The 24,179-nt window shown below is 45.4% G+C and overlaps 1 protein-coding gene across 2 annotated transcripts in view; it reads left to right on the top strand.

Annotated features, from left to right (window-relative positions):
- Positions 1–24,179, top strand: part of LOC119162362 (vesicular acetylcholine transporter) — a 229,798-nt gene that overhangs the window by 19,743 nt on the left and 185,876 nt on the right. The window contains exon 2 of one of the 2 annotated variants that reach the window (XM_037414770.2): positions 16,114–18,236. The exons of the other annotated variant lie outside the window; for it this stretch is intronic. Coding sequence (XP_037270667.2) covers positions 16,194–17,930 — 1,737 coding nt within the window. The 5' untranslated portion in view covers positions 16,114–16,193 and the 3' untranslated portion in view covers positions 17,931–18,236. Of the gene's footprint in view, positions 1–16,113; positions 18,237–24,179 lie in introns of those variants that run through there. 2 annotated transcript variants of the gene reach the window in all.

Genomic DNA, 24,179 nt, shown 5'->3' with positions numbered 1-24,179 from the left:
CATTTCGTGAAAGAAGGCTTGTGTGCATGTATTCTAGGCTCATGAAAAATTACACTGTACAAAGGAAAAAAGTGCGGTAAAATCTGTCATTAAATAGATCAGGGAAAGTATTAGCGTGTATAAAAGTTACAAGGCTGAACCAATCGTCGAGTTGCTTTCAGAATGTAGACGCGAGACCAATGAAATTTTTGATATCGTAATCACTATTAGGACATGCATAAGCGTCAGTGAGAACACAGGTATGCTATAACTTATGGAAGCTCGAAGTGTGCAATACTTTAAGGACCCTTAAAAGGCCCTTAAAAATACTTAAAGGGCGAGTAGGTTGCTGCTCCGGGACGTCCGAGAACGCTAGTGTCTCGCTTTAATCCCCCTACCCCTTCCCCCTTTATGCCGGATCGTCAATAAAGTTAATTCACTCAAGGGCCCTTAAACAGCCTCTAAAAACACAAAATCTTGTGCTTTGTTCACTCCCGGTGTTTCGCGTTTTGACGGCACCATTAGTGACGTCAGCAGTTTGCCATAGGATTCCGATTGGTCGATACACGAAAACTAAATGTTCTGCATTGGTCGCATACCTTGGTTCAACATGCAGCCGCATTCACGATGTGCCTTGTATCGCATGATTATCGAGCGCGATGAACTGATTTCGCTTCGTATTCTGCGCTTGCGACTGTGCCAGCAGAAGTAGCAGCATGCAGTGGAAAGGCGCGAAATCCCGACTGGCTCCACGCCTAATGCTGGCATTCCACGTGTCCTATAAAGAAATGAGTGGAGAGGAGAAGAATAGTGCTTGTAGGAAGAGGAGAGAAAACGATAAAGAAACAATACTGTCTCGCCTTTGAACTCGGGGTGGTTTAGGGGCCCTTTTACATGGCCGCTGGATGAAAGGGCCGTGCGCTTTTTCATCCAGCGGCCGTTTCTTTGAGATATGTGAGCTGGCTTGCCCGTACCACAATTTTGCATGAAGCGAAGCGTCTTCAATTTTGTTTTGTTCATTTTTTGCGTGCATATTTTTGCGAAACGCTATTCAGCCTGATGGTTCCTTGTGATTCACGTCAAATCACGCTCTTCGGCGTGATTTTGCCGTGAAAACACCGGATACCTACAAGTCCTAATACGATTCAATATCCGGTAATGTAATATGAATGTTGTGCGTTAAGTGGTTGATTAACGCGCGTTGTTGAATAGCAGCGGAGGAATGTTTCCTGACTAGGGAACTTATAAGACAAGAAACGATAGCTACCACTTCAAGTGCATGGTTGTCATCAGCGGCACTTACTCTCGCGAGATTTCAACCTTCTCTATTTTGTTCAATTCGTGAAGGTGTTCCCGCGTAAACACCGAGTAAACGTTTATACTTACCAACTTAGGGCATGTACTGCTTGTTCAATTCTAAACAAAAAACAGTAAACTGCTAGAGAACAAGAAACGTATGATACTTTTCATCGGCAATGAACCGCATTCTGCACGTAAACATCACAATAAAGACGTGGCTCTTGTCAAGATATTCGGGTAAATAAGATGATGACACAAGCGCACATAAAAAGAGAAAGATGTGATGCAGTGTAGAGAAATTACAAAAACTTTATCGATGGTCTGGGCAAAAAAAATGTGTGGAAAGGTGGGGGGTCAAAATAACCCCCTATATGCATGCTAAAATGTGCAGATATACACTTTAGCCAATAGATGACTCACGGTTTGTCTTCTCTTTCCCCCTCTCGTTGGCTAACCTGCCTATCTAGCGTTGTCTCCTTTTCTACCTGTTGTATATTCTTTGGCACTGTCTTTCAAAAACTCAGCATTCCTCTTCTGTTTTCGTACTATTGCAACGAACCAACCTTTAATGTTTTTCCGCGTGCGCGTTTGGCAAGTGTTTCATTTCTCTAGTGCTCTATCTCCTCGCCCTCCAGCCATCTCGTCCCCAATCGTCTCTTTTCTTTTTCATCCTCTTATTTCTCGGCCCTTGCCTCGAAGCAGAGCTCAGCCCAGGAGCCCGCCACTCGGTCCCTGACGTCCGCAAGCCACAAATTCAATTTTACGGGGCCAGCAGAGCAGTTTCCCAAACGAGGGAACTGCCGAGCGCGCACACCTAAGCAAACGTAAGAGAAGTGGTGCGGGCGAAAGGAGAAAGGGTCCGAAAGAGGGCGCGCGAGGAGAAGCGAAGCGTAAGAAAACGGGCAGCAGGCCAGCAGCGCTGTGGTGTCATGATAAAGACAAACACGACTAGCGTGGCCACCGCGGAAAAAGCAACGGAAAAAAGCACACTCACTGAGTGTAAGCAACCGAAAGGGAAAACTGGAGAGAAAGGGGCAAGGACGCCAGCCTCGCGGGAAATAAAAATTTGCGCCAGTGGCAAGTGCGTACAAGAGGGGTAAATGGGGAAGGGTTAGACCGGAGGCAGCGTATTTGAGGACAGCGTGCGAAAAAAAAACGCTATTGGAATGCAGAAGAGTCTATAGCAAGCAGCCAGAATTCACTGCCGAACAAGTAGCGAGAGAAGTTGTACGAAGGTGAGGTGATGAGCGCACTGCGAGAGGAACCTGAGCAGCAAAAGAGGGGAAAACGGTTGCGAGGCGGAAGAACACATACATATACGAAAGAAAAGAAAAACAGGCAAGCTAGAATAGCAAAACAAGTAACACGCAGCCCCGTTCGCACGGGAAGAGGAATGGCGCGGGCGTGCGGGAGAGGGAACATGACAACGCCAGAGTGCGCTGGTGGCGGTTTGGTAAAGCTGTTCCTGTCTTGCGTACGCGGCCACGCAATGTGCGGCCGTAGACAAGGCGCTAAATTAGATTAGGGGGGCTTCGGTGGTGTATGTGCGCTTGTGTGTTCGTACAAGAGAAGGAGTCGTCGTGGAAGGGGGATGTGTGTGAGCCGCAAGAACAATAGGGAGTGTGGGTGAAAAAAAAAGGAGCCGGCAACTTCCCCTCGCGCTTGCGCCGCGTGACCCGCATCGATGGTGCGGCACGCTCCTCTCCTGCGCGGATCGAGCAAGAACTGGTGCGGCCATTCTTTTCCTTTTCCCCCAATCGGCTCGTTCCTGGTTCGGCACGACTCTTCCCGGCTGTTTGGTTCATTGGTGCTGGCTGGCCTTCCGTGCTCGGCGGCCCGAGTTGTTGGTTCTCGGAAGGCTTGTGTGTACTCACTTGAGTAGGAAGCTGTAGTGATGCCAACTTTGCGTAGCCCGTCTCGGTTCGTTGTCGCGGTAATTGGGTAATTGGCGAGGTCATCAGTGATATAACAAACGAAGGGGAAAATTGCCGCCCTGAATAAGTTCAGTGGTCGTGACTGCCAAACTACAGTGGTGAGATGCAGCTTGCCAAAGCACATTTAGTAAAGCAGTGTTAATGTGGCCTTTTGCTATTTAATGTTGCTCTTTTTCCGCTTTGTAGATCTTCTAGTTGAAGCTTGTCTCCTTCGTTATCTACGCCAAAATCTCCTTTGTTCAGCTTAGCTGAAGGTATCCATGACATTGATGACGTCATCGTCACGAACGATAGACACAGCAGAAATAGCTCGGATTTTGCTTGCTAAAGCCGGCGTTCACCTTACCAAAGTAAGTGACTAAATCAGCAGCGTGGCAGTCACGTCACGTCCTTGTGAAATCCTGAATCAGTGCTCTGCAGCCCGTAGTATCTGCCAGGCCGAGTTTCTCTAAGCACATTGCTGATAGAGGTGCACGATCATCCTTCCATATCCTCTCTTCTGGTATAGCTGCTCCGTCAATTTTCAATTTATCGATACAGTGTTTAGGTCATTTCTATGTCAAGTTTTTCTGAAGCCACCTTGCTCCGCAGCTGGTTGAAACAATACGCTTTATTGGTGAGTCGACCTTTTTGACAACAGGTACAGCGCCCTCTGCGGCGAGAGCCAAAAGCAAATTTGGTGGTTTTCCGGTCAACGAACCAACGTGGGAGCTTGTGCGTTCCTTTGCACTCATTGCCCCCGAGAGGGTGCGCCGACAGGTTTCGGAGGCCACGAGCCACCATAAATGTATCGAGGTGGCGCTGTTGAAGTGTTTCCGGTGCGCATGCGCAGATGGCGCCCGTGAAAAAAGTCCACTAGCCTGCACAATCTTTACTCTCCTAAGCTTGCAGCTCCTTGATTTGAACCGGTAAAGTTTGCTAGGTATAACTGTCACTTACAAGTACCCACAGTTGTGCTCACAAAGCAGCTGCTGCGCGTAGTACTAATAGATTAGCTCAGAAGGGCTTGTGCGAGCAAAGTCGCACGTCATAGGCAGCTAGCCATTAACAGTTCATCTAAACAAAACTAAAAAAAACGTGCGCTACTCATGCAGGCATAACATTACGAAAAGCTTTTGCACCCTTTTGGAAGGTTAGTTTTCAAAGCGTTGCTAAGTATCGGTTGTTTTCTCTGTAATTTTGCTGCGGGAAAACAGGCACTTTTTCTAGCGTTACTAGAGTACTGAAGGGCTCTACCTGAACCTCGCTAAGTCGTCAAACTGTCAGACTTTCTTCTGAGATGCCGACATTTTTGAAAAGTACCTTAAAAATACCAGACAAGATGCAAGCACTTGTAGGGGGGGGGGGGAGTAAGCCCATAAAGGTTCGTTCATCTAAGACTGAGTAAATTGAGCAGGATAGCAGCTCGTAGTGCCGAAGATAGATTGCACTGTGGGCGACGAGAAATTAGACGCGAGCAGGCAACAGAGACAGCCACTTCTGTGCGTGCCAAGAGGGGATATTCCAACATCCGACGCGCAGAAGAACGCGAGGCTGCAGAGAAAAAAACGGCAGCGGTGTTCAGACGCATCACGACGGTCGGGGCAACGTGTCGAGGGGGAGGGAGAGGGACGTTGTGTCGAGAAGGAAAACGCTGCGCCGAATTCGAGGCGCCTCGAGGCACGTCCGACGCAGACATCGCTCAGGATCGCCCGTGTTCAGACGCGAGCGGACTGGAACAGAAAGAGGAGGGAATAAGTACGAACAAACGGCAGGCATCCCGCGTTATATATCTACACGCTTCTGTTCTCTCTCTTTCCGACTCGCTGCCCGTGCATGTCTGAAGAAGAAATAAAGTATAAACCGGCGGGCGGGCTGGGGATGTAACAAGAATGAATGAAAATGTAGACAGAGACGGAGAGAAACAAAAAGAGAGAGGGAGACGATGAGGGATTTGAGAAAATGATGAGGATAGCGCGAGCGTGATCGCGGACTCGAAGTGCGGGTGCGTGCCCCGAACGCTCAGCTGCTCGGGAGGCCGTTGCAGACGCGAACACGTACACGGGCTCTTCGCCGATGCTGCAACGGCGTTCTTGATTTCGTTTCGAAAATTTTTGGTTCTTTTTATTTTTTGGACATGTAAGCAATCGCTAGGCGCATGAACGGAAAGGGCGTTCTGACATTTGCACATTTAAACTCTTCTTGCGCACGTAAGCCCGAGCGAGAAAACTGACATGAGAGCGTGTGTATGTAGGGTATGCAGTCGTATGAGCGCTTTGATGTCTTCTTGCCCCTCAGTGACAGTGACCTTGGAACACCAGAAAAAAAAATAAGGGTGGGGGCTGGGTAGGAAAAAGGAGGTGCTTTATGGCGCAAAACCCGTATACAGGCGATCTATTAAATGATTCGCATAAGGCAATTCGGCATCGTTACTACGCGTTTTGTTTTCTACCACATTTGATGATGTTTTCTAGTGGTTTAAGCGCTTTAGTTACATGTTTTTGTTTGGTCTGTCTGTTTTTAAAGAAGTGTTCATCGTAGAAAGCTCGGGAAGTAAGCCGAGTCATATCATTTCTGTAAGTGTTCATGGCGGTGTTACTGCTGCAACTATACGAGAACAAAAATCCTGCATTAAAAAGACATGCTCCACAGTCATCGCGAGCCTTATTATAAGCTGGCCTTTCACCTCGTAAGTGTCTTGTATAATTGATTATCAGTAAATGACTGGTGCTGAAAAAACGGTCTGTCAGATACTCCCGGGAGAAAAAAATTGAAATACAGGCCACATTTACTACCATTGTTATGGAATTGGCGATTCTACCACGGCCACTTTACTGGAAACTCACTTGGGCGAATAGCGATTGGTTTATAATCCACCGGTACACACATCGTACGTTATATGCGCTTTATTTTTTATCTTCTCGGCGTTAGTAAGGTACTTGTAAATATTGGCGCGGCAGCCCGCTGAATGGAGCAGGGGAGTTCGTAGGAGCAGGGGCCCCCTGAAAGTTATAGAATAGCGTACCGTCTCTCCTGCCTCTTCTCGACAACATTTTGATGGTGGGCGCACGTATCTTTATGTCACGTTATCTGTATCTGTATGTCACATGTTCCCGGGCCGTGAACCTGCGTTCAGTGTAGGTTTTCTCGCGAAGCAAAGGTACTCTCAGTTTTCCTGAGTCATTGGTCTCTATAATGCACTTAACTGTCACAGTAATTGCTTACGTGTGTTATGCTGGCGTGTCCTACGTGCTTAACCTTCGTTCGCAGGATTCGCCCGCCTCACAGCGAGTAGCACGCCGGGCATGCGTGCATACAAACGTCTCTGTAATTACCCGCATGCAAGAAACTGCCCTCTCTCTTTCCTTATTGTGAAATTCCGGTGAAACGCTGAACAGGACTCAGTCCACACGGGATCGCCGTACTTCCACTCCTCAGCGGGTATGGTCTTGCCCGACCACCCGAGAGATTCGCGCAGTTCGGAAATAGGAGGGGTAGGGCAGAAGGGCTCCCTGCTCGGCTGGGGAGCCCCCGCAGGACTCAAAACTTATCCGTGCTCTCGCGGCCCCTAAGGCAAAAAAAAAAGGGGGGGGGGGGGACGTGCGTTGTGGCAGAGAGCGAAAGAGAGAGCTGCTTCCGGCGATATATACTTAACCGAAACGTGACCGCAATATCTAAACGTGCGCGAGTGCCCCGCACGAGGGCTCGTGGCGAGATGCGCGGGCACGTCGGATAACAGCCCTAGCGCGGGGAGAAAGACCGCGTATATACCATCACGTGTACGCAACCGACGGTCGTTCTCTGTTCGCTGCTCTCTAGTGTACACGCAACCGCGTCTATACAGAAGTGAGGATTGTAGAGCCCACCGAGTATCGAGGAAGGAAAGAAGGCCGGCTGAAGACTCTTCCAGTAACCAACTTGTCTCGGAGCGGACGTTGAGGTCATTTGAAACATTAGGTCGCTTCTCCTGCGCACGAACACCAACGAAACTTCAATAACGAAACTTTCGAAAGTTGCAGTCCGGTAGGCGCAGTGCTTTGATTCCAAGCCTTATTTTTGCCCCGCCGCGGTGGTCTAGTGGCTAAGGTACTCGGCTGCTGACCCGCAGGTCGCGAGATCAAATCCCGGCTGCGGCAGCTGCATTTGCGATGGAGGCGAAAATGTTGCAGGCCCGTGTGCTCAGATTTGGGTGCACGTTAAAGAACCCCAGGTGGTCGAAATTTCCGGAGCCCTCCATTACGGCGTCTCTCATAATCTTATGTTGGTTTTGGGACGTTAAACCCCACATATCAATCAATACAAGCCTTACTTTTCTTTAAAGGGCTACACATCAGGCTATCAAAATAAAAAAAAACTAGCGCAATATTTTTCCTGATAGTTCTTGTCCATTTTACGCACTTCCGTGACGCAGACAGTATTTCTCACGACGTCTATAGTGTACATGCCCTCGATTGGTCCGTATACGCTAAATATCAAATGTGATTTGTCGCCTGCACTGCTTTGCCATGCAACTGTCCCTCCGTTCTTCTTTGTCTCGCATGAGTGTCGTGCACAATCAGCTGATCCCACTTCATTTTGTGTGTTTACAACTGCTCGAATGGCGATAACAGCGTGTAGCCGAGAAGCTTGAAATCCTGATAGGCTGTGACGCTTAGTACTGAATGTTTACGTCATTTAAGAACTAAGGGGCGAGGAGGATGCATCTTGTGTGCGAAGGAGAGGAACAAGCTACCTTCTCATATTCAAACGCGGGGTGGTGAGGGGCCCTTTATGTTCTTTTTGTTGTTTTTTCTTTACATATTGTACTGCTTTTTGGCCACCACAGGCAAGAATGCAAGATGTGCTTTTGAAGGTTCGAGTACCTAAGCAGACTAGACCTGCCGATTGCTTTATTATGAATATGGATGAAACACAACTACGCAAGTATTTTGGTTACATTTCTTGAATTTGTTTTTGGATTTTTGTATTTCATTTTTCGCGCTTTTAAAGAACAAAACTGATTCACATGACAAAAACAAAATCTGACGACAAAACTCCATCAAAAATTTTCTGCAAAAATAATAATAACTGGGAAAATATGAGAGACGCTCTGTATAAATAGGTCCTTATATAGACAGCAGGGATCATTAAACTTGTATTACTAGCATAAGCACCTCAACCGCTCCTGCTGCGCAAATTTTTCTAAAAAATAAAACCATGCAGTATAAAAACAACAACATTTCCTACATCGCTGTTTATTATAAATTCTAATGTCTTTTAACTCAATCACTAGAAGAGAGCGAGGACTCTTGGCGAAGATCAATGCTGGAAAAGAACAAATGACTGAATAGTTGAGCGGGGGAAAATGTCACAAAATAGTCGTAGATCAATACGCTGAAAAGAGAAAGGTAATGCTCGATAGCCAAGCACGAGGGCCAGAAATGATGATTGACAGCAAGAAGAGCATGTTTTTGTGTAGTTGGAACCTTATGAAAGAAATAGGCAGCGTCTGTGTCATTCTTGTCGACCGTCATTGCAGTGGTACACCTGTTTCATCCATGAACAGCTAGTCTCTAGAATATGGGTGCGAGTTTTACCAGATAGGCCAATGAGTAACACGACACTGATTGAATGAGAAAGCAATTTACAAAAGAATAAAAGATTATCTTTGTATCTTACATAGAACTGGAAACGTAAACTTTACCAAAGAAACTTGAGAAGAAGTTAAGCAGGGCAGAGTGAGCGATGGAACTAAAAAGAGATAGCTATAACATTACAGAAGCATGAAGACCACGGGGTGAATTTAAGAACAAACAGGGTCATTCATTATCTCAATAGAGCACATTAAAGTGAAGATATGTGACTGCCCGCCAGGGTGGTCAAATCATTATGGCACTTGACTGCTTATCGTGGATCGAATCCAACCACATATTCGATGAAAGCGAAAATGCTTGAGGTCCGTGTTCCTATAGCCTTAGGTGCACGTTAAAAACCTCAAGTGGTTGAAATTTCCGGAACTCTCCACTACGGTGTGTCTCATGTACACATCATGGTTTCGGGACGTGAAACAGCAGATTGTTATTATTATGCGTAGATATGTAGCTAGGTCGGCAAGGTAACGCTCAGAGCATACAATCACTGGCCTTCAGAGTTGCGAAAAAGGTGTCAATGCCAAGGAAGAGCACTCAAGTATAGCAGAGATTTCATTATGTGGGGGGGGGGGGATGAAATTAAGAAGCTTCTATGTGTTAGATGCAGCTTTTGTAAAGAAGGGGCCTTCACAGATTGTTGAAGAATCCTTTGTCCTTCATTGAGAATAAACTAGGTGATGATGATGATGATAACGACGATCTTTTGAAAGAGGAGGGCATACATGCAAACCTACTATAGGAGATGAGCTTTGACAACATGTACGATAATGAAGAAGAAGATGAAAGACTGAAGCTCTTTTCGTGTTTATTGCGGCATCTTAATAATTCCCATTATCCACCGCTAAGATCTGTTTGACTTAGGGCTAATAGGTATTTGTAGGTTCACCAAGTGTCTGGATATTCTGAGCACCAACGTGACACTGAGTTCAAATAGTAGTCTGATATCACACACAAGCACTGTAGACTCCACTGTATCATTCCTGTAAATTTACCAAGTCCTAACTCGCTTACCGTTTTTCTTTTTCCCGCCAGAGAGGCACCGCTGTATGACGTTTTCATTCGTTCTCAATCAAACCGCAGAACCGTCTAATCTTGCGCTACAAGGGTCTTAGAAAGTAGTCGGTCCAAGGGACACGGCACTTGGGAACTCCGCATGGCACTCGGCACGTCGTGAACTACCATGCCACAGTGCGGCTCATCGATTTTTCGACGCACTCACGCCACGTGGACAATGGCAAACAAGAGAGGAGGATATTACGGATGGCCCTAAGTGGACAGAAGATAACGCACAGAAGCGAGCACGCTCCGACAGGAAGTACTTCTTGATAGCACTGTCATGCGGACACTCACATTACTGTTGCGAAGAAGACGATCATCATATGTGATTTCTTTTGCATTATATGCACAAACCGTGGCACATAAATCGATCTTCGTGCAAGCGTATACTTTAGATTTGCATCTTGCGTGCCTAATACCTGCCAAATGCAAACTTATACGTGCCATAGTTCATCGAAGGTGCTTTCGCTGTATCAGTATTATCAGTCAGCGTGTACTGTGGGTCGTGTATAGACGAAAAGTCGTATCGAAGAAGAAAAGTAATGATCATCTTGTGTAACTATCGGCCACAATTAACCACGACTGTGGTGATCGCTGTCACACATGTAGCCAAGAGCCCCAATTACGAAATAGTTTGAATGAAAATCAAGTTTCTTTATAATGAATGTTCTGAGACCTCATACTGACGCATATCTGGAAACATAGACATGCGTTCCGTTTTCTGATCATGGCACGGGTTAAACGTTTCATGATCATATAGAAAGAAGCCTACAGGACAACTTGTGAACCGAAGTGCTCAGTTTGGCTCTTCGAAGGTTATTCAGATTTAGTAGATTGAAAGCCGCCTCATCGAAATCCACACGAAACTTTGGTGAATTTTATTTTTTTAAACATAAATAACTATAATTATTGCTCCGCATTTTTTTGCTCTCAGCAAATAGACCACCATCCAGAAACGAGGAATACGCATCAGGGTAGCTGCATTGATTGTGCTTGTGCAATTTGTGCCACTAAGGGGTAGAAGATGACCACAAAGAACTCTGAACCCCAGATGGTACATTCGCTTTCACTTGCTGCTGTCTTGGCTAGATGCATCCAGAAAGTAGTCGATCCAGTAAATTATTGATGCATTGATTGATTGAATAATTGAACAAGGTATTTATGATAATACTATAGAACATGATTCCAACATGATAAAAAGTACGGGCGTGAAAGTTGGGCGAAATTCACACAGCTTTTCTACATAATTGGCTGGGCACCTTCCTTGCGATCTTCTTGACTAACATGGTTGCGAAAACTGGCGAGTTCTTGGTTTTCTTTTTTTTTTTTGCGCATGAACTTGCCATGCAGCAGTTTCACAAAAAAAATCATGACGAGGGCCACCTTTCCCAATAAAGGGATAACGTGCGATGCTGAGGAACCATTTTTGAGTACTATAAACAGAACCGCAGGAAGTGAGAATAAATGTCTTTGTTTGGAAGATAGCTTAAGACAGTGGCCCTTGAACCAAGATGCCTTGATTGTGGGAAGAGTTCTGGCTATTTCGACTATCCTTCGATGATTGTCGTGATTGGAGCTTACTAAGGCTCTCTCCGCAAGTACAGCCAAGGAAGCGTATTGGTAAGACACACGGGGGCATCCTCAACCATATGCATGACGAGTGTGGCATTTCTAAGGTAGCCGTAGGGCCTTCCTGGCAAATCTGTCTAAATGCACATGCTGACTTTCGACTCCTATGAGGAGTGAATGCCACAATGATTCTCCTTTGAATATGTCCGGTGCAGCAACGGAAAGAAAACACAAAAGGAGCGTCAATGACTGACGCTGTATACTCCCTCCACTGTTCACCCAAATTTGTCTCTGTTTTTACTCTGGTCTTACCTAAATGGAAAACGGCTACTGCAAACTCACACGTTGGTTCAGGGTCCTCCAACCACGCGCAGGTCGTGCCAATCACGCCATATGCAACAGCAAAACTATAGGTGGGTCCTTCAACAAAGCCCATAGAAATTAATTTTCCACACCCAGTACTTCTCTCTACTATAGAATGTCGAACATGCATGCGCGTCGACTGTAGGTCCTAGCACTCTCTTGCACTGTCTTTCACGAAAAGCAATCAAATTTACTTCAAGGATAGCCGAGGTAAAAGGTGGTGGAATCGACAGGAACTTCTCTCAGCTTCTAAAATAGGTTTATCGCGTCTTTGATCAGGTACCTAATAATGCACAACGGGAAGAAGCACACAATCAAAAGTACGAACGCGCTTGTCATTACCAAACTCGTGTCTGTAGAGCACTTCACACTAGCTTTAGTCGCCAACTTGCGCACTCGTATTCGTGGTGGAACCCATTCTTTCTTTGTTTCCTGTCGCGACATAGATGATGAAGTTCCAGCACGAAACATTCATGGGCTTTTTTTAGCGAATGCTTGACGTCGATCGTTCTTAGAAAGAAGGTGTCACCAAAGAGCCTCGAGGGCGACACATGACAGAATTCATGCGCGTCATGCATCGACGGCTGTGACGTAGGCAAATGGCGTCGGTGCATTGAATCGACGCACGAGAGAGAGAGACAGAAAGTGAATGATAGGTGAGGAAAGAGAAGCCGGTGGACGTAAAGGGAGGAGGAGAAGGTGGACTTGTGAGGAAAGGGGGGGGGGGGAGAATCGAGCGCTTCTGTGTTTACCGACCAATCAATGCCACTTCATACGCGATGCATGGGGAAAACGAGGGGTCCTCTGCAGTCGATTGCACGTCAGTTGAGGACGTTTCCTCGTGTACTGTACGAGGTACTGTGGCCACGCCATGGATTGATCAGGCCGCTAGAGTTCTAAGTGCATCCTCGCGTTTTCAGTCATCGAGCGCTGAGAGACGGCCGAAAGACAAAGCCGACGCGTGAGGGGGCGGAACCATTGTGCTTACACGATAAACGCGACCGATGCAGAATATAGCTTTACAGAGACAAGGAAAAGTTGGAGACACAGCCAAAAAAGTAGAAGCAAGAAACATGTTTGTCATAAAAAATGTCACCCTTGAGAGTTATTTCAAGCCACAAATTTTCTTTATCGTCGCTATGGATTTTGTTTTTCAGGACTGGAATCAGTATGCACATGTATACCCGCAGGGAACTCATATAGAAAAAGCTAAAGAGGGAAGTTTGTGTAAGAGTGCTAATATTGAATGCTTAAATACATCTGATAAATTTAATGGCAGGGCTGAGGGACTCGTCCAGGGCAGTTAGCAGCAGCATATTATAGGCAGCCGTATGATTCAGGTTATAGATTTTCTTTTACCAATTTTTTTAAGGCTATTTTAGGTTCAGCCCCACTGCGGTGGTCTAGTGGCTAAGGCACTCGGCTTCTGACCCGCAGGTCATGGGAATGAATTTCGGTTGCAGCGGCTGCATTTTCGGTGGAGGCGAAAATGCTGTAGGCCCGTGTTCTCAGTTTTTGGTACCCGTTAAAGAATCCCAGGTAATCGAAATGTCTGTAGTCCTCCACTACGGCGTCTCTCATAATCATATGGTGGTGTTTGAACGTTTCACTCCACATATCAATCAATCAATCAATTATTTTATCTCAACTTGAAGCAACAACTTTTCTTTGAAACAGTTGGTTTTTTTTTCTATTTATAGAGTGTTGGATAAATACAAGGTCACATGAGGCATTTTTTAGTTTCCTCTTTGTGATAAAAAAATCGTAGCAATGCGAAAACGCACCACTGTCAAGTTGCGGTATCACAACAATCACCTTCATTTTTGTTTCGATAGCACAGCTCCACTGATAGAGCATCATACTGTCGATCATAACTGAGTATAGTAAAATATTGCAGTAGTCATGTAACTTGAATGACCATCGACGCCTATATAGCGACATCCTCAACATATCGGCGCCTCAGAACACCCAACTGCGGGGATCTTACGTGCCATAACCATGATAATTATATCTATGTTTTGGCATGTGGAACCCCAAGAACTTATTGTAGTCGTTCCACTTTATATTGCAGTATTATTGCACACATCCATGCAATATTTTCGCAAAGTATTGCTTATCCCTGGACATTTCCAAACCTACAGCCCTCATACATATATTAAAGCGCTCCGCAGACTTTGTTTACGGTTTGTTATTCCGAGCGTGTTTCTAAAGCTGCCTTTATTTTATCCTTCACTATCCGCCTTTATAGCGATGGGTCACACTGTGAAACAATGTTTCCAGAAGTTGCCACTTGATGTGGACACGCCACCCAGATTTATTTCCATTTTCTCCAATCGTGCAGTTACCCATTTATTAATAAAGAAGGAAAATAAAAACAAGAGTATAGAGGTGTAGGCCCAATTTTCATCTGTGCTTTGTTTAAGTCAAGTCTGCTGACGAAGTGAGAGCTGTTTCTTCAACCTCGCGATTCCGGGCCGTGCCATACGCTTGGACACTCGCGTGATGCTCACAGGATATTCGCACAAAATTGCCATTCCTGAGGGACAGCCTGCTACGTTGGGGACTAATTTAGCCTATTAAGGAGCGACCGACAGAGGCTCCCACTTGCTTCCCTCCATGAGCTACTGAATATTTAACGCGGACGGAGAGGGGACGCCGCTACAGCTGGGGCGAACAAATTCAGGGCCGAAACGGTACCCCGCAACCACTTTGGGAGAAGCATTAAAGGTCGATGTTGGGGAGGGGGGGGATCTTCGCGCCAGCGAGCCTCGTATATACTGAAGCGCGTGACAGGCGAGTCCTTCCGGTTTCTCGTACGCTGGCTAGGCCTCAATGGTTCTGGCGTGTGTCTGCGAGGTTCGTGAGGGGCGCATTTAATTTGGATTGCCTCTGGTTGGATTTTGATTTCGACGATAAGCATGCTGGAATCTTTGTCTTCCATTTCTTTCAACTTTTCAGAGAGGAAAGGGAGGGATGGGTACGGCGAGGAAGACCACTTGATGAGTCAATCGCACCGTTCTCGGTTGCTAGCTGTATTTCATTCAGTGTGGTCCACAGGCGGTGCAACAAGTATTTTCAGATTGGCGAGAAGTTTCTCAGCTCGTAATCGCATTTATTCAGAAGTTTGCAGTGCCTGTCGAAGCTGCTCTTCCAAGTGATTGTATATTTACATTCGCAAGTGCATAATAAACGGCTGCAAAAAAAAAAGGAACTTCTGAAACAATAAATTTTGTACTGAGACATTGTAGTTGTGCAAAGGTGAAAGAGAAAGCCAAGGGAAAGACAGGCAGTTTAGCCAGGTGGCGCCCGGTTTGTTGCCTCACACGTTGTGGGGGGGAGGGGGGGACAGAAAAAGAGCTATGCTGCGCATCAGATAAACACCGCCTATGCTTAATACTGCAACGGCGAGGTGACGACACCGTCAGCGTATTACGTGTGTCAAAGTGCACACTTTATTGAAGCTGGAATATGCTTATCTTGAGCACAAATACAGCAGACGGCTTTGTTACTTAAAATATCGCCACTTCCTCCCGTAGTTACACATTAAAACTATAATTTATTATATATTATATTTCGCTGTCCAGAACATTTACGACTCAGAACACCTACAAAGAATGTTAGATCGAGGCTCTCAGGAGAGATAAGCTATCATCACCTTATATATATGCTTATGACGAATGTGCGAAAAAAAATGCTGCTGCGTTGCAGATCAAAGCACAACGTTTTTCATTAGTCCCTTTGCAGTACCGTATGTTTTTTTTCATAGCTGTGAAGTACCGCTGCACAAAAACGGAATGTGGTCAAAACCATAGGTTACATGGTGTATTTTCCGGGACATAACGGGATCGTGATCGAGTGACGGCCATGATTACTATACGGTCTTGAAAAATGCTGATCCCGCAGCCTTTTATTGAGCAGTGAGAAGGCCTCGTAGCAGATGGCGTATAATGCAGCGTAGTCAATATGCTACGCTTGGCACACTTGCTGGGAAAAGTGGCCTTCCTGTTCTTCTGTGGTATCGGCTCGAATCGTAGTGCATTGTGCTTTGTAGTGTTCTTGTCACAGTGCACAAGAGAGAGGGCGGCTTGGCTGGGACCTGGCAAGCTGTCCCCGATGGCTGCGGTGTTTCACGCCGCGCAGGCCTTAACGCTAAGTGAGGAGGAGCAAACGCTCGTCGAGCCTCGGGGATCGCCCGCAGGCCGCCGCCGTGCCACGCCGCCCTCCACCTCGTGCTGTAGGCGTCCCTCCTGGCCCATGCCGAGGCCCTCATGTCTGTCTCTGTCTGTCCCGTCTCTGTCCCCAAGGGAACAGCCGAGGCGGAGGGCGGCGGCTGAGGCGGTGGCTGCTGCACGGGCGGCTCCTGCGGGCACGGCCAGCAGCAGCCATGGCGGTGTTGCCATTCATCAACCAAGACACGTCGCAGCTATGGCGCCGGATCAACGACAAAATCGAGGAGCCCAAGAGCCAGAGGCGGCTCATCCTCATCATTGTGTGCGTGGCCCTGCTGCTGGACAACATGCTGTACATGGTCATCGTGCCGATCATCCCGCAGTACCTGCGCAGCATCGACGCCTGGTACACGCACACCGAGGGAGGCAACATGTCCTCGTATGTGGTGAATGCCACCGTGAATGGCGTGGTCACCAACCGCACCGAGTGGCGTCGCACGGGGGGTCACATCGTCTACGAAGGCGAAGAGTCAGCAGTTGGCGTTCTCTTCGCCTCCAAGGCCATCGTTCAGCTGTTTATAAACCCGTTTTCAGGGGCCCTAATCGACAGGATTGGCTATGACATTCCCATGATGTTCGGTCTCAGCATCATGTTCCTGTCCACGGCTATATTTGCCTGCGGAAAGAGCTATGGCGTACTGTTTTTTGCCAGAAGCCTCCAGGGTGTTGGCTCTGCTTTTGCGGACACTTCTGGACTTGCTATGATTGCTGATCGATTCACTGAGGAGTCTGAACGAACCAAAGCGCTTGGCATAGCCCTGGCGTTTATTTCCTTTGGATGCCTCGTCGCCCCACCATTCGGTGGTCTCCTCTACGAATTTGCAGGAAAAGAGGTTCCATTTATCATCCTCTCTCTCGTCTCGCTCATCGACGGCATCCTCCTGTTGTTCGTGATGCAGCCCGTGAAGCAGCAAATGCGTGCAATGGGCGTCGAACGGCCCGCTGGCACACCCATCTGGCGCCTGTTCATCGACCCGTACATCGCAGTGGCTGCTGGGGCACTTATGATGTCCAACGTGTCACTGGCCTTCCTTGAACCAACCATCTCCATCTGGATGAAGGATAATATGCACGTTGACGACTGGCAGATTGGCCTTATTTGGTTGCCAGCTTTCTTCCCGCACGTGGCGGGCGTTTACTTGACAGTGCGCATGGCACGCCAGTACCCACAATACCAATGGGCTATCGCTTGCTTTGGCCTAGCGCTTGAAGGGCTCAGCAGCTTTATCGTGCCCTTCGCCCGCTCCTACTGGGTGCTCATCATACCCCTCTCGGGCATATGTTTTGGCATCGCCCAGGTCGACACCTCCCTGCTGCCCACGCTGGGATACCTGGTCGACGTGCGTTACGTGTCTGTCTACGGCTCCATTTACGCCATCGCTGACATCTCGTACTCGCTGGCGTACGCCATCGGCCCCATCATCGCTGGCGGTATTGTCGAGAGCATTGGATTTACGGCACTCAACATCTTCATAGCCTTGTCTAATCTTCTCTACTGCCCACTGCTTATGTCGCTGAGACACATCTACGACTACAAGCCATTCGAGAGCGAGGCCAACATATTGATGCAGGACCCTCCAGCCAAGGAGTATCAGACCTACAGGCTTCAAGACGGTGCAGCAGATCCACTACCAGTGACGAATCACGTGCAACAGACCTCCTTTATGGAAGGTGTAACCGTCGCTTCTGCACATGGACAACCTCAACAGCAACACCAGCCCCAGCAAATTCCGACTGCAGGAAAGGTACAGGCACCACAGCACCAGCAGCAACAACGACCTCCGCATAAGCGTCCCGCCGCGAAGAAGCACGTGCGCGTCAGAGGGTACAGATCTTCGGACATGGAAATGATGATCACTAGCTCCGAGGAAGAAGAGGGTGACCTCGAGTGAAGCATCCCTTTCTGCCGTGTAGATGCCGCATGTGCACATCTTCGACGTTTCGGACGGCTCTCTGCGGAGGTGATGTTCATCAGCTCCTGTGTGAGAGGAAGAGGGTGACTCCGAGTGACGTGCTGACTGCTTGGTGATTCTTTTGTTTCGCCTGGTGCGCACATGTGTGTACTTCTAGACACTCCTACCTTTAGGGTATTGAAATGGAAGCATTAACGAAAGAAAGCGGTCATGGCTGCAGTGTTAGCGTAACAATTTTTTTCCCTCGTTCATTCGCGAGATGAGAACCATAGTAAATGACTAAGACCACTTGAAAAGCTAGACTTGTTTCTGCGTGTGACAGCAGGCCATGGTAACAGAGTGGTACGGATTGAAAAACGTGTTCATTCAGTAGTAGTGTCGTGGCATATGGTGATGTCCCCCGCTGCGTCGGCCAGAGACACTCTGTTACAAGCAGCCTCTAGTAAAGGTCGTGGTGCAACGCGCCAATGCAGATGCCAAGCATGGTTCTGCCCCGCAATAACTCTTCCTTCTGGGAACAATAACCACCGATGACCTCCACCAGGCTTGAGAGGATCGTTTGCAGAACATGCACTTCAAATGACATGGAAAAACACAAAATACCTTTTAATACACTGATTTACTATATAACGTTATGAAATGCAACGAGAAACACACGCTTGTGATGTGGAAGTACTGGCCCAGCATTCCACTATTTTGAACTTCATGCGCACGTGGTTTGAAATTCAATATTGCGTTTGTTAGAAATCGTGTAATGGCACAGCTCATAAAGTAACGGTAGGCGCTCTTGAAACATAGTGGTTTGGGCACATGAGATCAATTAGTGTTATCACCATGGTCTTCTTAAGATTATTTTCTGAAAAATATTGTTAATAATTAGGATCTCAAACTTTTTTCTCACTCGCGTGAATTCAACTAACGTGGTCCAGTATTGCTGTGGCCTTCTCTTTAGCGTATTGTTGTTGAAAGCCCTGCGGATGATGCGCATGCTCGAAAAGCCACTCCGTTGTGACAGGGTTTCTCTTTTCTTTTGGATCGCCGCACATCGCTACCCTTACGACTTCGGAAAATGTTATCATCAAGCACGAAAAGAATTGGACAGAAAAATGCTTTGTCTCAATCCTGTCACGCGGTATGGGCTCATTTTTGTCTACTTACACTAGGTGGCACGGTGGTACTCGGTACAGGACAGCGTTTCGTACAGATGAAAACACACAGATGAAACGTGTAACCACACAAAGGTTATATTTCTCTTGAGTGAGCCCAGTTGATAGGACTTCCCTCACAGGCTGCGTCTGCGGTGCTAAAAAAGATGTCAGAAATGGGGGCTATTATGATAATGTGCGAGAATACCAAGTCATAAAGATGTATACTGATCGCATTTTACGGAACGTCAGCTTTTCTAGTGGTTTCACTGCAGTGAATTTTGTTGATGCTTTTTTCACCCCGCCTCTCTCATTTACCTGGCTTGCGTATACAAGCTGAGCGCAAGGAGAATGCACCAGCAGCAATGTACGGGAATTGGGGCCCTTGATTAATTATCATCTTTTTCTTCACACAGCGTATTCAATGAGGTTCGTAGTCTTTTGGCGTGCCTGTCTTGGATAATTTTTTTTTAGATGAAAGGCCTCCTGCAATATAAGTCTATAGAACGCATATATCGGCAGAGCCTGCTAAGTTTAATTGGCGGGATATAAAGTGATGTGTTCTTGTGACAGACCCTGATCATTAGTTAAGTATACGTGCAACTTTTTTAATATTCAAGGGCATGCATGCATGAATAATTACTTTAACAGACATGCTCCAATTGATTAGCGGTCGATGTTAAAGCAGGCGCATGCATACGGACAATTTCTTTACTTGAACAACCTTTATAGGATTAGTGTCGAGTTAGCGCTTGTGCTGTGTAAGTTTTTTTTTTATTTCATGGTCCTGTCTCGTTTATTTTTGCTCAAAGTTTTGCCTAATCAGCTATAGGGTTCCTGGTTCGAGCGTTAATGCAGAACACTTGAAAAGAGTTAATGCTTGCGTTAAAGGCGTTGTTATAAAAGCTATGTTTATTCGTTTTTACTTCTTTACCTAGATCAGCCCGTTATTATAAGAAATGAATACGCATAAAGAACGTAAATTTCGATTGTTGTAGGGTACACAAACTGGGCTGCTCAGATCATGATTACAAGTGGAAAAAGAAATTGCGCTAAAAGGACGGCCATGTCGTTGAAGGATGGATAAAAATGAGATAAGAAGGCATAAAAGTTTATTTATTTTATTTATTTTGAAAATATTGCTAATTCCAAAAGAATCATAGCAGGAAGGCATATACACTACTTCAATACAAATTTGACAAATTGTGATACAGTGGCAGTAATAAGTAGCTACAAAAAAAGTGCAAAACAATTGGTAGCATGTGAATGAGAAAAAAAAACACTCTCAATAAGTCACATGTCAATAAGAGGCAAAAGAAAAAAACAAAGAATGAGAAAACAAATGTTTTGAAGAATTCAAGGTTCAATTCAAGAGCGTTTAGGAACTGTGTTAGTGGTGTGCTTTCTATGATGTGTTGGGGAAGGTTATTCCATTATCTTATGGCCAATGGAAAAAAATAATTTTTGAAACAGTCTGCATGAAAGGTGTATTCCGTTAGCATCTCAGTATGATTATGTCATGTAGGTTGTGTTTGTAAACTTGCTAGAGGTGCGTGACATCAGTATTCACTTTATTATGAATAAGTAAGTACATGAGTTTAATTCTAGCTATTTTAGCTCGGTGCTTGAGCGAATCTATACCACTTTCTATAAATGCAGAAGGTGAAACATGGAGCCCGTATTTTTTTTATAAATGAACCTTATTGCCTTACTTTGTACGCCTTCACGTTTAGAGATGTCTTGTTTAGAAAAAAGGAAACCATACAATGTTTGCGTATTCTAGTATTGGTTTAATGAATACGTTATAAGCCAGGAGTTTGGTATCTGTAGGGGCTAATCGATGGTGGCATTGGATGAAAACGAGTCATTTGAGCACGGTCGCTGTTACGTTGTTTATGTGACTAATTCATTTAATGTCCTCAGATATAGTTAACCCCAGGTATTTATGTTCACTGACAGCACTTAATACAGTGCCATGAATTTTATACGGGTATAACAATTTATTCTTTTTCCTCGAGACAATGAGAAGGGTTAATTGTTTCGCATTTAAAATAATTTGCCAATCGTAGCACCAATTTGTTACTGTTTGTAAAGCGTAGTCAAGGGCTAGGTGATCTTCGTGCGTTTCAATCAAATTATAAATAATGCAGTCATCTGCGAATAATCTGATGTTGACATGAATATTAGCAAGTAGGTCGTTGATTAATGTTAAAAAAAGAGCCGGGGCAGGGACACAGCCTTGTGGAACATCGGAAATCACTTCGGCAGTACCAGGCGACTGGCCATCGTCTTCAACAAACTGTAAACGATCCCATAATTGATCAGGTATCCAATCAGATATGGGGCAATTTACGTAGTAATAACTTAAGTTTATAATTTCACTCCTGATGTGTCCCTCGGTCGAAGACTTTCGAAAAGTCTGATAGTATAAGATCAATTTGTTTTCTGGAATCAATGTCCATGGACACGTCGTGGACAAGTTTCCAAAGTTGAGTAACCGTGAATAATCCACGGCCATGTCGGAAAAGTGGTGGGATAGATTCGGTGTCTAATATAGTGTATTTGAGAAAAAAGTGTTCTAGTATTTTAGAAGCTGCGCATGTTATAAAGATAGGGCTGAAATTAGCTGCATCATACTTACTTCCTGATTTGGGTACAGGTGTGTTTCTTGCAGTCTTCCATTCGTTGGAAGCCTACCAGTTGATAGCGATTTGTCAGAGATCAAACACAAATACTTCGCAACCTATTCACCATTTGTCATCGGAAATGCATTTGGAATCAGGCCCAGATCGTTTCTTGGCATCTCAATTATATAAGCAGATAATTAAGGACACCTGACTCTGTCATTGTAATAGGTTCAATGTGTCGCTTAGCAGACGAATCCATAAGAGGAATACTGCCATTATCAATTGTGAAGACTGATTTGAAATAATTATTAAGAGCATTTTGCACTAGCTAGGCTTTCGCACGGGGAAACCCTTTTTTCATCCGATGACTTGGGATTGAAGTAGTTCCAGACTTTTGTAGGTGATGTTTTTGTAAAGTTATTCTGTTTGTGATAAAACAAATTATCTCTTGCAGCCTTTCAGGTTACTTTCAGACTAATTATAACATCATCAAGCATGTTTTTTGTTGATGTAAGTTTCTTCTTCAGTGATTTTCGTAGTCACTTTCCTTTGCGTTTTGCGTGAATTACGTCACGCGTTATCCATGGGTTGCGTTTCTTTAACTTTTTGGGTTTTACTGGGTACTGACTTGTGAATGCACTGCCAGACGATATCCCTGAACGCATGCCATAATGTTTCGATATCAGTTGAGACCTGGCAAGAATTTTTGTTGAAGGAACAGAGTTAATGTGAAAGAATGGTCGATAATCCTAGTATCGTCGGCCTTTTAAAAGTCGGGAAAAGATTCCACCCCTGAACCTTTGGAATTTTCGTTAGCGACTGGTGTGCTACAGTTCATCTTGCTATGGTCGGATTTTCTGTCTGTTACCTCTATTTGATATTAGAATACCAAAATTTAAAGGTAGTATGAACGTTGTTTTTTTTTTCTTTCTTGCTCTAAGTTAGACAGAGGCGCCGCACTTATGGCTAATGAAATGTGACGTTAATCATAAATCTATATTTTATTTAAGCCCCGAAGTCAAACTCACAGTGGCTAGTTTATTTTTCTAAGGTGCTTGATTAGCGCGTAAAAATATCGAATATTTGCAAATGTCTGTATCAGTTTGATCAAAAGTGAAATACAATGTCTTCTTCATGACGCCTCAAAGGAGCAGCACATGGCGTACCCTGACTTCCTTGCACACAAAAGTAGTTTGATGCTACGGGTGCTGTTTCTGAAAAAAAAAAAGGTAAAGGAGGTGAGGAGATGAGTTTTGCGAGTTTTACTTTTGCATCCACTGTATCGTAAGCGGCATCAACGGACAACCTATCCGCTAATGCTGCTGTCCCAAATTCTACAGCGCTCACACTCATTCAAACAATTTTTTTTTTTTTTGCGCCGTCTTCTCATTTCTTATTCGGTAATGGGACACGCACTATCCATTCGGGCAAGGTCATTCGCAAAAGTGGTTTCTAGAAGGGTTAATTAGCGCGCTCTTGATATGTTGCAGTGTTCTGTTTTCTACTCTTATGGCGATTTCAAGGTTCCAAGCTAAACAGCCGCATGGAGCACCGTAGAATTCGGGACAGCAGCACTAGCGGATAGGTTGTCCGTTGATGCCGCTTACGATACAGTGGATGCAAAAGTAAAACTCGCAAAACTCATCTCCTCACCTCCTTTACCTTTTTTTTTTTTCAGAAACAGCACCCGTAGCATCAAACTACTTTTGTGTGCAAGGTAGGCAGGGTACGTCGTGTGCAGCTACTTCCAGGCGTCATGAGGAAGGCGTTGTATTTAACATTTTGTTCAAACTGATAGATACATTGGCAAATGTTTGACATTTTTACGCGCTAATCAAGGACCTTAGAAAATGAAGCAGTATTACGTACGTTTTTGAACAAACGGACGTAAATGAGACATTCTTGTTCATAGCGAAAACCAGCGTGCTTTACGACAGAGAAAAAAAAAGCGAATTTTAGTAAGCAGGTGCTTGAATGCAATCCCTAAGGGCTAAGCGGGAGAACTCGCATAGGGAATGTGAATGCTTTATTGCAACGATAGCGTAATGTTTCGTGCTCTTTCAATAGGATTATCCGAAGAAATGACACTTGAGCTGAAGACACGCAATCACACTCAGTGCAAGTTAAGTGGGTTCTAACAGTAAGTTCCTCGTTAGAGAAAAAAAAAGTCTACAGCTTATTGCTTTTGGAGCAAACGGAACTGCTTAGCATACCTCGCGGACCCGCAACCCTATTTTTTCAATTTTTCTGCAGGTTCTTAATTGTCAGCTACTCTTCCAAAAAAAAAATTGATCCAAAGGGGCTCAGAAGCATCCGTGTTTCCTTTATTAGGCTTTTTTTTTTTTTTGGTAGTAACGCTCCACCACTTGTGCATCGCAACCACGATTTTTTTTCAATAGAAGAAAGCACAATAACGATGTTCATGGGCATGTTGTTTATAATAGTAAATATAGGGA

The sequence above is a fragment of the Rhipicephalus microplus genome, chromosome X, assembly GCF_043290135.1.
Source record: "Rhipicephalus microplus isolate Deutch F79 chromosome X, USDA_Rmic, whole genome shotgun sequence".
In the NCBI taxonomy this organism is placed as follows: domain Eukaryota; kingdom Metazoa; phylum Arthropoda; class Arachnida; order Ixodida; family Ixodidae; genus Rhipicephalus; species Rhipicephalus microplus.
Note: the sequence above shows the minus strand (reverse complement) of the source record. Positions and strands in the feature narration are given on the sequence as shown.